Source organism: Megascapheus bottae, chromosome 17 (assembly GCF_031878675.1).
Source record: "Megascapheus bottae isolate mThoBot1 chromosome 17, mThoBot2.hap1, whole genome shotgun sequence".
In the NCBI taxonomy this organism is placed as follows: Eukaryota; Metazoa; Chordata; class Mammalia; order Rodentia; family Geomyidae; genus Megascapheus; species Megascapheus bottae.
Window position 1 is genome coordinate 49,754,384 of NC_143525.1, and position 12,383 is coordinate 49,766,766.

General features: G+C 61.9%; 1 protein-coding gene across 2 annotated transcripts in view; it reads right to left on the bottom strand.

Moving 5' to 3' along the window:
* Nucleotides 1-287: 287 nt before the first annotated feature.
* The window catches only part of Tbc1d16 (TBC1 domain family member 16), a 42,118-nt gene continuing 30,022 nt past the window's right edge, over nucleotides 288-12,383 (bottom strand). The window contains exons 3-11 of one of the 2 annotated variants that reach the window (XM_090351328.1): nucleotides 11,947-12,108; nucleotides 11,368-11,515; nucleotides 10,302-10,466; nucleotides 9,605-9,753; nucleotides 9,115-9,249; nucleotides 8,331-8,517; nucleotides 4,893-5,072; nucleotides 2,446-2,592; nucleotides 288-1,753 (exon numbers count right to left, since the gene is read on the bottom strand). In XM_090351328.1, the coding sequence (XP_090207454.1) occupies nucleotides 1,505-1,753; nucleotides 2,446-2,592; nucleotides 4,893-5,072; nucleotides 8,331-8,517; nucleotides 9,115-9,249; nucleotides 9,605-9,753; nucleotides 10,302-10,466; nucleotides 11,368-11,515; nucleotides 11,947-12,108 (1,522 nt within the window). In that variant the 3' untranslated portion in view covers nucleotides 288-1,504. Of the gene's footprint in view, nucleotides 1,754-2,445; nucleotides 2,593-4,892; nucleotides 5,073-8,330; nucleotides 8,518-9,114; nucleotides 9,250-9,604; nucleotides 9,754-10,301; nucleotides 10,470-11,367; nucleotides 11,516-11,946; nucleotides 12,109-12,383 lie in introns of both variants that reach the window. The other variant, XM_090351327.1, reaches the window with a different exon arrangement.

Below are 12,383 nucleotides of genomic sequence, written 5' to 3' on the forward strand. Positions count from 1 at the left end.
GGCCTGCCTTGCCCACCAGGAAGGCAGCAGACAGGACGCCCAGCAGGGCTTGCAAAGCCCCCTGCTGGTGTCGGCTTTTCCATTTTTGCTGCCTCCACAGGTCTGGCCTGGAGGAGGGGTGGACAGGTACCGGCTCCCCCATGCATTGGCGAACTCCCCTGGAGCTGTGTTCAGTGGCTGGAGGAGAGCCCATCCCATGCCCGACACAGCCAGCCTGGACTACTGGTCCAGACATCTGCTCCGGCAATGGGCGGTGGGTCCAGCTGTGCCAGGCTTCCAGAGGTAAAAGACAGGCATTGCCCTGGATGACCAGAAGCCAATCCTGAGAACAATCCTTTCTCAGAAGCAAATCAGATAAATTCATGCCAAGACTTCAACCGCCTCACTATAAGTTAGCACCCTGAGACATGAATAGCCTCCAGGAAGGTCTCCCCAAAGGTTCCTGAACTCAAGGACCCAGGCGCTTCAAAGTGGCTGCCCAGAGGAATGGGCTTAGGGAGAAAAGAGAAGCTGAGCAAGGAGCAATTTCCTATGGACACCTCCCCTGCCCCCGCCCCATTAAAAATGGCACTGTCCTGCAGTGCCACCTTCTGTGACCACAGCCATGAGCCCTCGGCCCCTGGCTGGCTTCACAGAGGGATCCAGGTTCCCAACTCTCCCCAGCCTGAGCTGTGGCTTTACGGCTGGCCAAGAGTGCTGAGGGTAGACCCTGTGCCCTAGAGGCAACCGCGACCCAGGCTTCTGGAGTTGGGGTGCTAGGGTAACCTTCCTCCCTAAGAAGCAGAGCCCCAAGTGCCCCAGGCCTCTGAGACCAGGACAGAGGTCCACACCCAGCAGAGAGACTGCGAAATGCCCAGGCGGTCAGGTGCCTTTGTCTTGGCTGAAGGGGTAACGCGGCCTGCTCCCTGGACGAAGATCCTCTTCTAGGAGCTGGCATGTGTGCACAGGCCCAGCCTGACCCTTCCACCCCCGCCGGCTGCTGTTCCTGAGGGGGGCACACAAGGGCTCGGATCCACAGAGGCTGTGTCCTGAGGGGGTGTGCCCACCCTCACCCACCTGCCAGCGGCTCTGGCTCTGCGGGCATCTCCCTCCCACCGTGGCCAGCCCCGGTGAGAAGCCCCAAGGCCAGGGGCTCTGTTTTGTTTTGTTCTGGGCAGCCATCTCCACAGCAGTCTTGCAGCTGGGGGAGGCGGGGCTGCGTGCAGTGGCTGGGGTGTGCAGGAATGCCTCCAGGCCTGGGGGAACCCGGTCCTCACGTCCCCAGGCGCTGGTGCTGCTCGGCACGTTGAAAGCCCAGGCCCTGGGAGCTGCAGTGGCCGTGGCCACAGGGGAGCCCTCAGCCTGGCCCAGGGGCCACGGGCAGCTGAAGAGCGCGCTCTTTTCTCGGCCACTAACTCCAGTGGAAGTCCCTTCCAACTCTTCTTGTCACACGGAGGTACCCCTTCGTGTCCACCATCCCTCCCCTCCCGCCCTCCCCAAGCCAAAGACCTCTGGGGAGCCCCACCTATCTGCGGAAGCTGAAGCCCTCCAGGGGCGTCCTTAGGCCCTTCTTGCCCTCTCTTGGGGGCCTGGGAGAGGGCATGTCCACCGTCCCCGTGTAGGGGCAACTCTCGGAGCCAGGGTGGTGGCCGGCACACTCCACGGCAGGCATGTACCCGCTGTCCCACATGCCTGTGCTGCACAGCTTGCAGAGGTCATGCAGGCTGCAGGGGATCCTGGGCAGGAGGCGGAACTGGTACAGCAAACTCCTGGCCTGCAGGGAGAGGCTGGGCTGAGGGAGGCCAGCCTGGGAGCGGGGCTGGGCTGGGCCGGCGAGACTGTCCCTCATCAACACCAGCCCCCCCGCGCCCTGGGGGCCCCAGAGCCGAGGCTCCCAGTCAACTCCAGGGGTGAGCAGAGCCCAAGAGGCCGCGCTCACCCCTCAGGCCAGCTAGGGCACCCAGCCTGCCCTTTTGCAGGACCCCTTGGACCCCAGCTTTGGGGTCACCAGAGGACCCCCTGCCTACAGACCACTGAGCTCTCCCCAACAGTACTTCCTGCAAGGGCAGGAGGAGGAGGAGGAGGGGGAGGAGAAGGAGGAGGAAGAGGGGGAGGAGGAAGAGGGGGAGGAGGAGGAGGGGGAGGAGGAGGAGGGGGAGGAGGAGGAAGAGGAAGAGGGGGAGGAGGAGGAGGAAGAGGGGGAGTAGGAAGAGGGGGAGGGAGAGGGGGAGGAGGAGGAGGAGTGGGAGGAGGAGGAGGGGGAGGAGAAGGAGGAGCCCAAGGTCGCCCTCCTGCAGCCACCCTCCCAGGCTTCACCACTTCTTCCGTCTTCCCCAGTTCTGGGCTACGCGCCAGGTGCTCCAGGTGGGGGCCAGCCCAGAAATCTGTGAACTCTGACCCAGGGAAGGGGTGCCCTGAGGACTGGGGGGAGGGTGGGCCCCCGCGGTGGGCGGGGGCCTCGCTCACCTTCCTGAGCACCAGCTCCCCGTTCATGTGCATGGCCAGGTTCCCGAAGTGCAGGAGCATCTGGTCAGTAGCCAGCTGCTGCTCGATGACGTCATCCCCATAGACCGCCACGATCGCCACGCAGATGAACAGGTGGAAGTAGTCCGTCTGCAGGGGCGGGGGGCGGGGGGGAGCGGGGGGGGAGCGGGGCGGGGGAGCGGGGGGAGCGGGGCGGGGGAGCGGGGGGGGGGAGCGGGAGGGGGGCAGGACTAGCTCAGGCTGGGCCAAGAGAGAGGCCTCACCGCCCCCCCCCCCCCCCCCGGGTGCTGCCCCTCCCACCCCATCTCCACTACAAAGGGGACCAGAGCTGCCAAGTCTGGTGCAGATCCAGGGGGCTGCTGGACTCCCTGGTGGGCTCTGGGCTAAGGGTAACCAATGGGCCCCTCCAAAGCCGGGGGCCCCAGTCAGACAACAGAGAGACTCGCCACATAGCGGCCAAAGAGCCCCTGGCCTCCCAGCACTGGGCAGTCTGCCCTCGGCCTCTGGGCGTCCCCAGTGCCAGCCCCAGAGCCCGGAGTCTGCAGCGCGGGGCCCCGTGTGGGGGCTGCCCGAGCCTCTGCACGCCCGGCTCCCTCAAAGGCCTGTGGAAGCCCAGGCCTTCATTAGGGCCCCCCGGGGGACTGCTGGGGCAGCAGGGAGCCACTCAGGCCTGGCCTGGCCGTGGCCACCCGTCTGGTCTCCCCTCCTGCCTGGACGCCCCGGAGCACTGCTCGGGAAGGTGGAGGAAGGACAGGAGCGCCAGGAAAACCATGTTTAGTCTCCAGGCCCAATAGGACGGCCCCCGACAGGTCAGGCAGAGGCTGTGGGCGGCGAGACTCTTCCTCCCGAACACTTCTAGAATGGTCTGTTCCCTCTGCAGGAAGTGACGCCCAGTATCTGAGGAATGCGGGTGAGACGCACCACACAAGGACCTGACCTTGAGCCTCAGCTCCAGCAAGACCCAGGGCAAGCGGAGGGAAAGGGGTGCGGCCTCCTAACCTCTCAGAGGCCATGCAGAGGCTTCGTGTGGGGTGACCCCCCCTCCCACACCCAGGCCAGGGGATGGCTGCGAGTAGCCTGAGCCTGAACCTGGGACAAAATGAAAGGCAGGGTGGTGCTTGGATTTCATTAAACACAGGACACTGCCACATAGAGACCCACCAGCCAGACACGCTCAGAGCACCACACCAGTGCTGCGGCAGGTAGAGGCCGTGTGTGTGTGTGTGTGTGTGAGAGAGCATGTGTGGAGGTGAGTGAAGTGTATTTGCATGTGTGGTTGTCTATTTGCATGTGAGTAAGAGTGTGGTTATGTGTAATTTTACACGCGTGAGTGTATGTGGCAGTGTGGTTGGATGTGTATATTTTGCACGTGTGAGCGTGTGTCAGATCTAGCATTTCAGGCCTTCTGAGCTGTGTGTCCCTGTACTAGTGCAGAATCTCATTGTGGGCGGCCCACAGCGATCCTGGCACCGCCCCCCCATCCTTGATGGAAGCTCCCTACCATTCCACTCAGGGTGGGAGGCCCCCAGGATGAGGCCATACTGGGAGTTGAACTCAGGTCCTTTAGTCTTTTTTTACTTTAGTTATTTTTCAAATAGTCTCAAGTATTTTCAAACTGAAAGGCCCTTACTTCCACCTCCCACCACCTCGCGGGGTTACAGATGCGTCCCACCTAGGTGGGGCCAGCGTACAGCTCTTTGTGTTTCTTTTGCTTTTTGGTGCTGGTTCTGGGCTTGAACTCAGGGCTTGGGTGCTGACCCTGAGCTTTTTTGCTCAAGTTTAGTGCTCTACTACTTGAGCCACTGCTCCACTTCTGCCGTTTGGCAGTTTCTGGAGAAGTCCCACGGATCTTCCTGCAAGGGCTGCTTTGAACCACAATTCTCAGCTCACAGCCTCCTGAGTAGCTGGGATGACCGGCGTGAGCCACCAATGACCGGTTATGAGATGGTTTCAAAGACGGGCCAATTCCTGGGAGCATGGCCTAGTGGTAGAGTGCTTGCCTAACACGCACAAAGCCCTGGGTTCAATTTCTTGGTACGACATACCCCCAAAAAAGCCAGCACTGCAGTTGTGGCCCAAGTGGTAGAGTTCTAGCCTTGAGAAGGCTCAAGGACAATGCCAAGGGCCCGAGGCCCTTGGCAAAAAGGAAAGGATTGGCAAAAAGCAAAGCAAAAAAAAAAAAAAAGACTAGCTAATTCCAGGAGATGACCTACCCCCTCAAATTACCAGTCCCCGCCTCAGTGCCAGCCCCAGAGGTGGTACCAGGCGGCCCTGGGTTACCTGCCTCCGTTTTAGTACCTGGGAGGCGAGGTCTGAAACCAGCCCCCGGGGGCTCAGGCTGTGGGTGGCCTGTGGGGGTGAGGAGGGAGGGGGGCCCAGGAAGCCGCCCTCCCCCCCCCGCAGGGCAAGAGTGGCACGGGCTGGCTCACCTGGTAGTGGGCCCAGCAGGCCTCCCAGATCCGAAGCGCCTCGGGCTCGGGGAACTCCCGCTTGAAGCACAGCAGCAGCCAGCGGTGGCAGAAGAGCATCTGGAGGCCGTCCTCGCCCAGGGAGGCCAGGTGCTGGTAGAAGCGCAGCTGGCTCAGCCGCAGCAGCTCCCGCAGGTACAGCTGGGGGGGGGGGCAGAGACGCCGAGGGGACCCTCAGGCAGGTACAGCTGGGGGGGGCAGAGACGCCGAGGGGACCCTCAGGCCAGCCCAGGGCAGGCCTGTCCACCCACAGGTACAGCTGGGGGGCAGAGACGCCGAGGGGACCCTCAGGCAGGTACAGCTGGGGGGGGGCAGAGACGCCGAGGGGACCCTCAGGCCAGCCCGCGGGGGGGGGGGCAGAGATGCCGAGGGGACCCTCAGGCCAGCCCAGGGCAGGCCTGTCCACCCACAGGTACAGCTGGGGGGCAGAGACGCCGAGGGGACCCTCAGGCAGGCCAGTCTGGGCGGGGGCAGAGACGCCGAGGCGACCCTCAGGCCAGGCTGGGCAGGCCTGTCCACTGGCCGTCCTCAGGTACACGGACAGTCCGGCCTGGGGCAGGCCTGTCTACCCACAGGCACAGCTGGGGGGCTGTACAGTCAGGCTAGCCCAGGGCAGGCCTGTCCACCTGGCCAGGGAGGCCACTCCTCAGGCCAGCGCTAATCTTGAAAAGCTCACACAGGACGCCCGTGCCTGCCCCGTGTCTGGAGTTCCGGCACCTGGATGGAGGCTGCTGGCCTGAGTGGCCAGAAGACTGATGACTGCAGAAGCCGCCCCAGCTCCAGCCACCACTTGGGATGTTCCTGACGCCCACCTCTCCTGGCAGGGTGAGCAGGGTCACCTCTGGGTCCCCGGCCTGGGGCCTCTGCTCCCACCTCCCCTCAGCACCAACCCAGAGCAGGGAGGAGAAAGTGGGAGCCTCCTATGGCATGAGAAGATGGAGCAAGGTCATCGGGGGATGAGAGGGCGAGAGGCTGAGCGGACGAGGCTCTCGGGCAGCCAGCTGGGCTGACCTCACCAGAGCTGCTGCAGAATCAATGTCACAGCTGATGAGTCACCGGCCACGGGGCCTCCAGCTGCCGGGGGAATGGGGCACAGCCCAGAGAACGGCGTCAGAGCCTGTAACTGCGTCCTGGAGCTGGAGTCTGACATCACGGGGGGGGCACGTGGTGCAGGACACGAGTGTGGGCCTGGGAGCAGGCACTTGGCTCCCGGCCGGGGGCTCAGGGCCCACGCACCCCCTCCCTACATAAGCAGCCCATTGTTCTGCCGGACTTGCCAGGACCCCGGGAGTCCAGTGATCCTGACAGGTCACTCTGTGGCCCACAGCAGTCCAGGACAGCTGACAGCAGCCCCCGCCCGTGGAGTCCACGCCCCCTGCCCCCCCCCCCAGTGGACGAGCTCCTTCACACTCCCTTCGGCTCTGACGCTGCTCCAGCAGGGCATCTGGTCTCAGCTGGGGCCCAAGCTGAGTGCAGAGGGTGCAGTGAGGCTTGGGCTGGGCTCCCGCCATCCTCCCATGTGCCTGGGGCCCAGAGCCCAGGGCCAGCCTCCAGGGCACATTCTTCCCGACCAGGGCAGGGCATTCTCAGCCAGCACTGGCACGGGGAGGAGGGACACAGTACCGCACACTGACAACGGAGCAGAGCAGGGTTCTGACCGGTCCCTGGGTTGCATGTGGCTGCTCTGCCCCCTTGGCCATTCCTCCCCTGCCATGCAGCCTGGCCGGCTGTTCCGCTCAGGGAGGCCTGCCGCTCAGGGGTGGGGGGTGGGAGGTGCCTGACCCTTCAGTCCAGACACAGGAGAGAACCTAGCTCTTGCAGTGTGGGCCCGGTGGGATGGGGCCTCCCTCAGAGGGGCGCCGCCCTCCAGCCCCAGAGCCAAGCAGACCCAGGCTGTTGGCAGCTAGCTGGCCCTTCCCAGGGCTAAGATGCCCATGTCTGGTCAGCCACGCCCATGCTGGGCTCTGCTGTCCACTGACCCACAATAGCAAAACAATCCATCACCAGAGACCGTAGCAGTGAGAGGGAAAGGTGGTGTGTACTCCTTCACATCCTGCTGTGTACACGCCTGCGAGCGTGCACACGGCCCTGAGCCCCCCCACGGAGCCCTGAGGCTATACACACACACGCACACACACACACACACATACACACACGCACAGCCCTGAGCCCCCCCCACAGAGCCCTGAGGCTACACACACACGCACACACACACACACACACACGCACACACACGGCCCTGAGCCCCCCCCATGGTGCCCTGAGGCTATACACACACACACACACACACACACACACACACACACACGGCCCTGAGCCCCCCCCACGGAGCCCTGAGGCTATACACACACACACACACGCACACACATACACACGGCCCTGAGCCCCCCCACGGAGCCCTGAAGCTACACACACACACACACACACACACACACACACACACACACACGGCCCTGAGCCCCCCCACGGAGCCCTGAGGCTACACACACACACACACACACACACACACACACACGGCCCTGAACCCCCCCCACAGAACCCTGAGGCTACACAGACACACACACGCACACGCACGCACACACACACACACAGCCCTGAGCCCCCCCACAGAGCCCTGAGGCTACACACACACACGCACACACACACACACACACACACGGCCCTGAGCCCCCCCCACGGAGCCCTGAGGCTATACACACACACGCACACACACACATGCACACACGCACACACACACATGCACACACACATGCACACACACACACACACACACGGCCCTGAGCCCCCCCCACAGAGCCCTGAGGCTATACACACACACACACACACACACACACACACACATATATATACACACACACACATATACACACACAGAGCCCTGAGGCTACACACACACACATATACACACATATATAAACACACACACATATACACACACATATACAAACACATATATATACACACACACAGAGCCCTGAGGCTACATACACACACACACATACACACACTTACACACACACACACACACACACACAGCCTGAGCCTATACACATACAGCCCTGAGGCTATATATTACACACACATATACACATAGCTGTGAGCTTTCACATACACACCACACACATGTACACACAGCCCTGAGCCTACACACACATGTACACACCCACACTGCAAGTCTACACAAACACACACACATGAACACAGCCCTGAGCCTATATATACACACACACATATGCACAGACACGGCAGCCGACACAAGCTGGTACAGCTGGCATATGCCTTATACATGCACGCACACCATGAGCCCAGCCCTCAGTCCACGCATACGCTCATACTCATACACACGCTACAAGCCTACACACGCGCACTTACGTGCACACGCACAGAGCCGAGCCTCACCAGCTGCCTCTCCATGTCCTCATCCCGAGGAGAGCTGACGAAGATCGTGTTCTGCATCAAGCCGACAAAGCACCAGAAGGTGTCCGACTCGTCCAGGACCTCGGCCAGGATGGGCGCCAGTAGGTCTGACATTCCCTGAGAGTAGCCGATGGCCGGGTTGTACACAGCGTAATTCAGCAGGATCCTCCTGTGAGCCGAGGCGGCCAGGAAAGCAGAGGTGAGCTGCGGCCTCTCTGCCCTGGCTGCCCGGTGGAGACCCGGGACCTTCTCCCACCTCCATCTCGGGCCTGGAAGCTACGAGCACCTCAAGAGCCCAGGCTTGGCATCAAGACCACCGGACCCTCGCTTTGCACAAGGCGATGGCCTGCAACCAGCTGCTCACCAGGCCCGGAGCCCGGAGCGGGCGCCGTGCGTGCGTGAGGAATGTGGCTCTCATTTCCTTAATGGTCCGCTGCCTGTGACAAGGGGGTAGGCTGGTTGGGACATTTTTATGGGCTGTTAATTTTGTGCAATTATTTGTCATTTGGCAGCACAATGTCAAAGATGCCACCTCTGGCTCTGTGTGGGTGATTACAGGAAGACCACCCACTGGGAGCTCGGGGGCACCACTGTGGGTGTGAGCCCAGCAAGAGCAGGCCCTGAGGGCGCCCCACCCCGCACGGGCTCAGCTGGCTCTCTCGGGTAGGACTGAGTGGCTCCCCTAGGATAGCCCAAGAAGCTCAGGGCTAGCCCGCTGAAGCTCTGCGGGAAGGGAGGCGAGGGTGCCGGCCCCGCCCTCGGGTACCTCATGCACTCCACGTTGGGGTTGCCCTCCCCGCGGAAGAACTGGTTGCTCCGATCCGTGCGCACCACGTCTTTGTCCACTGTGAACTGCACGTTGCGCCAGAAGGCTCGGTGCTCCTGGGGAGGCATGGAGAGTCTGGGGGCAGAGCACGGGCCGGAGGTCAGCAGCAGCCCTGGGGCAGGCGGTGGGGGGCGGGGAGTGGGCGAGGGCTGGCAGGGGCCTCGGCCCCACACCCTGGGGCAGGCGCTGTGGACACAAGCCCAGCCCTCAGACAGAACAGGGTGGGGGCGGCGAGGCTCCTGCCCAGTGCCAGCCTCCCAGAGGGGCGAAGAGGTGGAGAGGGATATGGCAGGCCTCATCTGTGAGCCGAGGGCCCAGTGCAGTGCTCGCCACTCACGTTCCCCGAGAGCCATTTTGAAAAGAAACCATGGGTCAAGGGGCCCCGTGGCTGCCCTTCTCCACAGCCTGGGGGGCTTGAGGGGGGTGGCACCTTTTCTGCTGGATCTCCCCGTATTCCTTCCGCCTCTGCACCCGCAGCGCCTCCCGCTCCTGGGCCGTGGACTGGGCGCTGTAGTAGCTCAGCAGAAAGGGCCAGACCTGGCCCCGCACGCACACATCCACGCCACCGAAGAAAATGGCCTGCAGGATATGGTTGAAGTTGGGGGGAGATAGAATAGGGCCCCTCAAAGAACCCTGAACTCCCAGGCCGTGTGCTCCATTGCTCGGGTGGCTACAGAGTGGTGGCACTACCCCCCCACAGCGCCCCCCCAGCAATTTGCACATGTTTACCAGGGGGAAGCCAGGGTCCCCATTCCCACACAGGGCACAAACCGGCTCATTTCAATGTCAAAGCCCCCCCGGGGCAGCGCTCGATTAACCTGTCCTTCTCCCGTCACTGCCTAATCCCCGGTTTGGAAAGGCGGCATTTATTTCAATTCCGCAGACCCTGGGCACAGCCAGGCTGACGCGGGATCCCAAACGGGCTTGTCCCACTCTGGGTTGTCTTTTCAACACCACAACCTTGATTGCTTCCTTGTACAAATGCAGAGAACTTCATGCCAGGGACCCGGAGGAGCCCTGGAAGCCTCAAGGAGGTGACTGTGTATTGGGGGGGGGGTTGGGGAGAGCAGGGGCTGGAGGCAGCTTGCCCGCCCCTCCCCAGGGGGACCACCAAGTGAACCCCTCACCTTGCGCAGCTTGTACTCCTCCTCTACCTGGCCCAGCTCGTTCAGGTGACTGAGCCAGGCGGAGGTGTCCAGCCTCTGGTAGAGGCTCTCCTCTGGGTGGGTCTCGGAGGACGGCAGCTTCGGCCTTCGGATGGAGAAGAGCATGCATGTCTTCTCATCAGAGACCTGCTGGACCGGAAGAAAACTGGGCTGGCTCCCGAAGCCACGCCGAGGTTGTTCCCAGGGTTTAAAAGCAAGCCCCCCCCCCCGCCCCATGGAAGGGGGAGTGCAGCACCCCCCCCCAAAACCTCTAAATGGCAAGTGTAATTAGATGCAATTAAAAGGAAAATACCTTCATCCTAAAATGGGCTTTCCTCTGCTGCAAACCAGCCCACTGCCAAGCCAGCCCCCCTTCCCTGACCCTAGCCACAAAAACGGAATTAATGTTCCTTATGGCCCAACTTCCCTCTGCTGGGAGGCCTACAATAAATTACATGTGATTGGCCACATACAAAGGGATGGCTGTTGTGCGGGCGGGGAGCCAGCCTGTCAGATTGTCTCCGCGAGCAGTCACCAATGCAGGGCACAACTGCAGCTGACATTTAATTCAAAAATCAAAGGTTGTTCAGTGTAGGGGGAGAAGACGCCAGGCTACTGTAATAAGGTGAGCCAGCAGGAGGCTGTGTGGGGAGGGCCGGGCTTTAAAGTCAGCCCCATTTCTAATAAGCACCTATAGTATCTTAAACAGATAATTAAAAAGCTCTTATTACATTTGTGTGTCAATTGAGCAAAATATGGCAGGATGCCTTGTCAAAACATGATTTTTCTTCAAGTGCAGAGAGAACACGTCTCACACCCAAAGAGCTCTGACGTCTGCCACCAGGCCAATACCCACAGACACAGCCGCTGGTCACACCCCACGGGCCCGCCAGCCTGGAGGCCCCAGACCCAAGTTCAGGGCCATGGGGATGCTGAGACGGTACTGGGGGGCCTTGCAGGTGGGTGGCGGAGTCAGCGGTGGACGTGAGGGGAGGCCGGCGGTGGTCTGCGGTGAAGTCCCTCGGGGGCCTCGGTGCGGCCGTGCTACCTGGTCTCTGAGGTGCGTCTCGGTGCAGAATTTCCACTGCTGAAACACCTCGCAGAGCTTGTCCAGGCCACCGTGGTGGAAATGGAAAATCTTGTACTGGCTCTCACGGCTGGCAACCACCAACTGGCCACTGGTGCAGGCGTCATCACTGGGGGGCCGTCGGGGGCGAGAAGGTCAGTGACCACAGAGTCAGAGACTGAAACTGATGGGGCCCACACCCACACGTCCACAGCTCTGCTCACAGCATCCCCCTTGGGACTGACTTGGGCTGGGCCACCCTGATTGGTGAAGGAACTGCCTGGGCTTGTCCATCCCTGAGCTGGCCAGTACCCACCATGGCAGGGAGCTGCGGTGCCAGTGCCCGGCTCTGCTTTCCTCCCCAAAGCGGGGCCCTAGTTTCTGTCTTTCTCCAATGTTGGGGATTTGAACTCGGGGCCTCATACTTGCACAATGGGTTTTGGACCACCTGAGCCACGCCCCCAGTTCCAGATGCCGGCCACTCCCCGGCTGCTGTCTTCCCCGGCAGCCACAGCGGAGCAGCCTCCGGCCTCTGGGCTGTGGCCAGCCGAGGGTCCTCACCTGAAGAAGAGGCGCAGCGAGCGCATGTGGCCCAGGTCCACACGGAACACGCCGCAGATTGGCTCCAGGGCGCAGCCCTGCGGCAGCTCGAACCAGCGTGGGGTCTGCAGGAGGCAGCTACTGTCTGGGAACCTCAAGTGGGCGTCCGAGCTGGAGGGGGAACTGACAGGGCAGGTCACATGAGGCCGGCGCCCTGGTGAGTTCCGCACACACACATCCCAAGCCAGCCCAGATGCAGGTGAATATGCCAGCCTAGGGCACCGACCTCCAGAGACGCCGCAGAGAGGGAAGGAGGGCGTTCTGCTTACTTTACCAGGGCCAGAGGCGGGCGAGGCCACGCTGACTAGAGCTCCAGACTCAGCTGGGTGCCCTGGGAAAGGTTCCCAAGCCTCTCAGAGCCTCTGAGTCATCATTTATAAAGCAAAGGGAGTAACAAG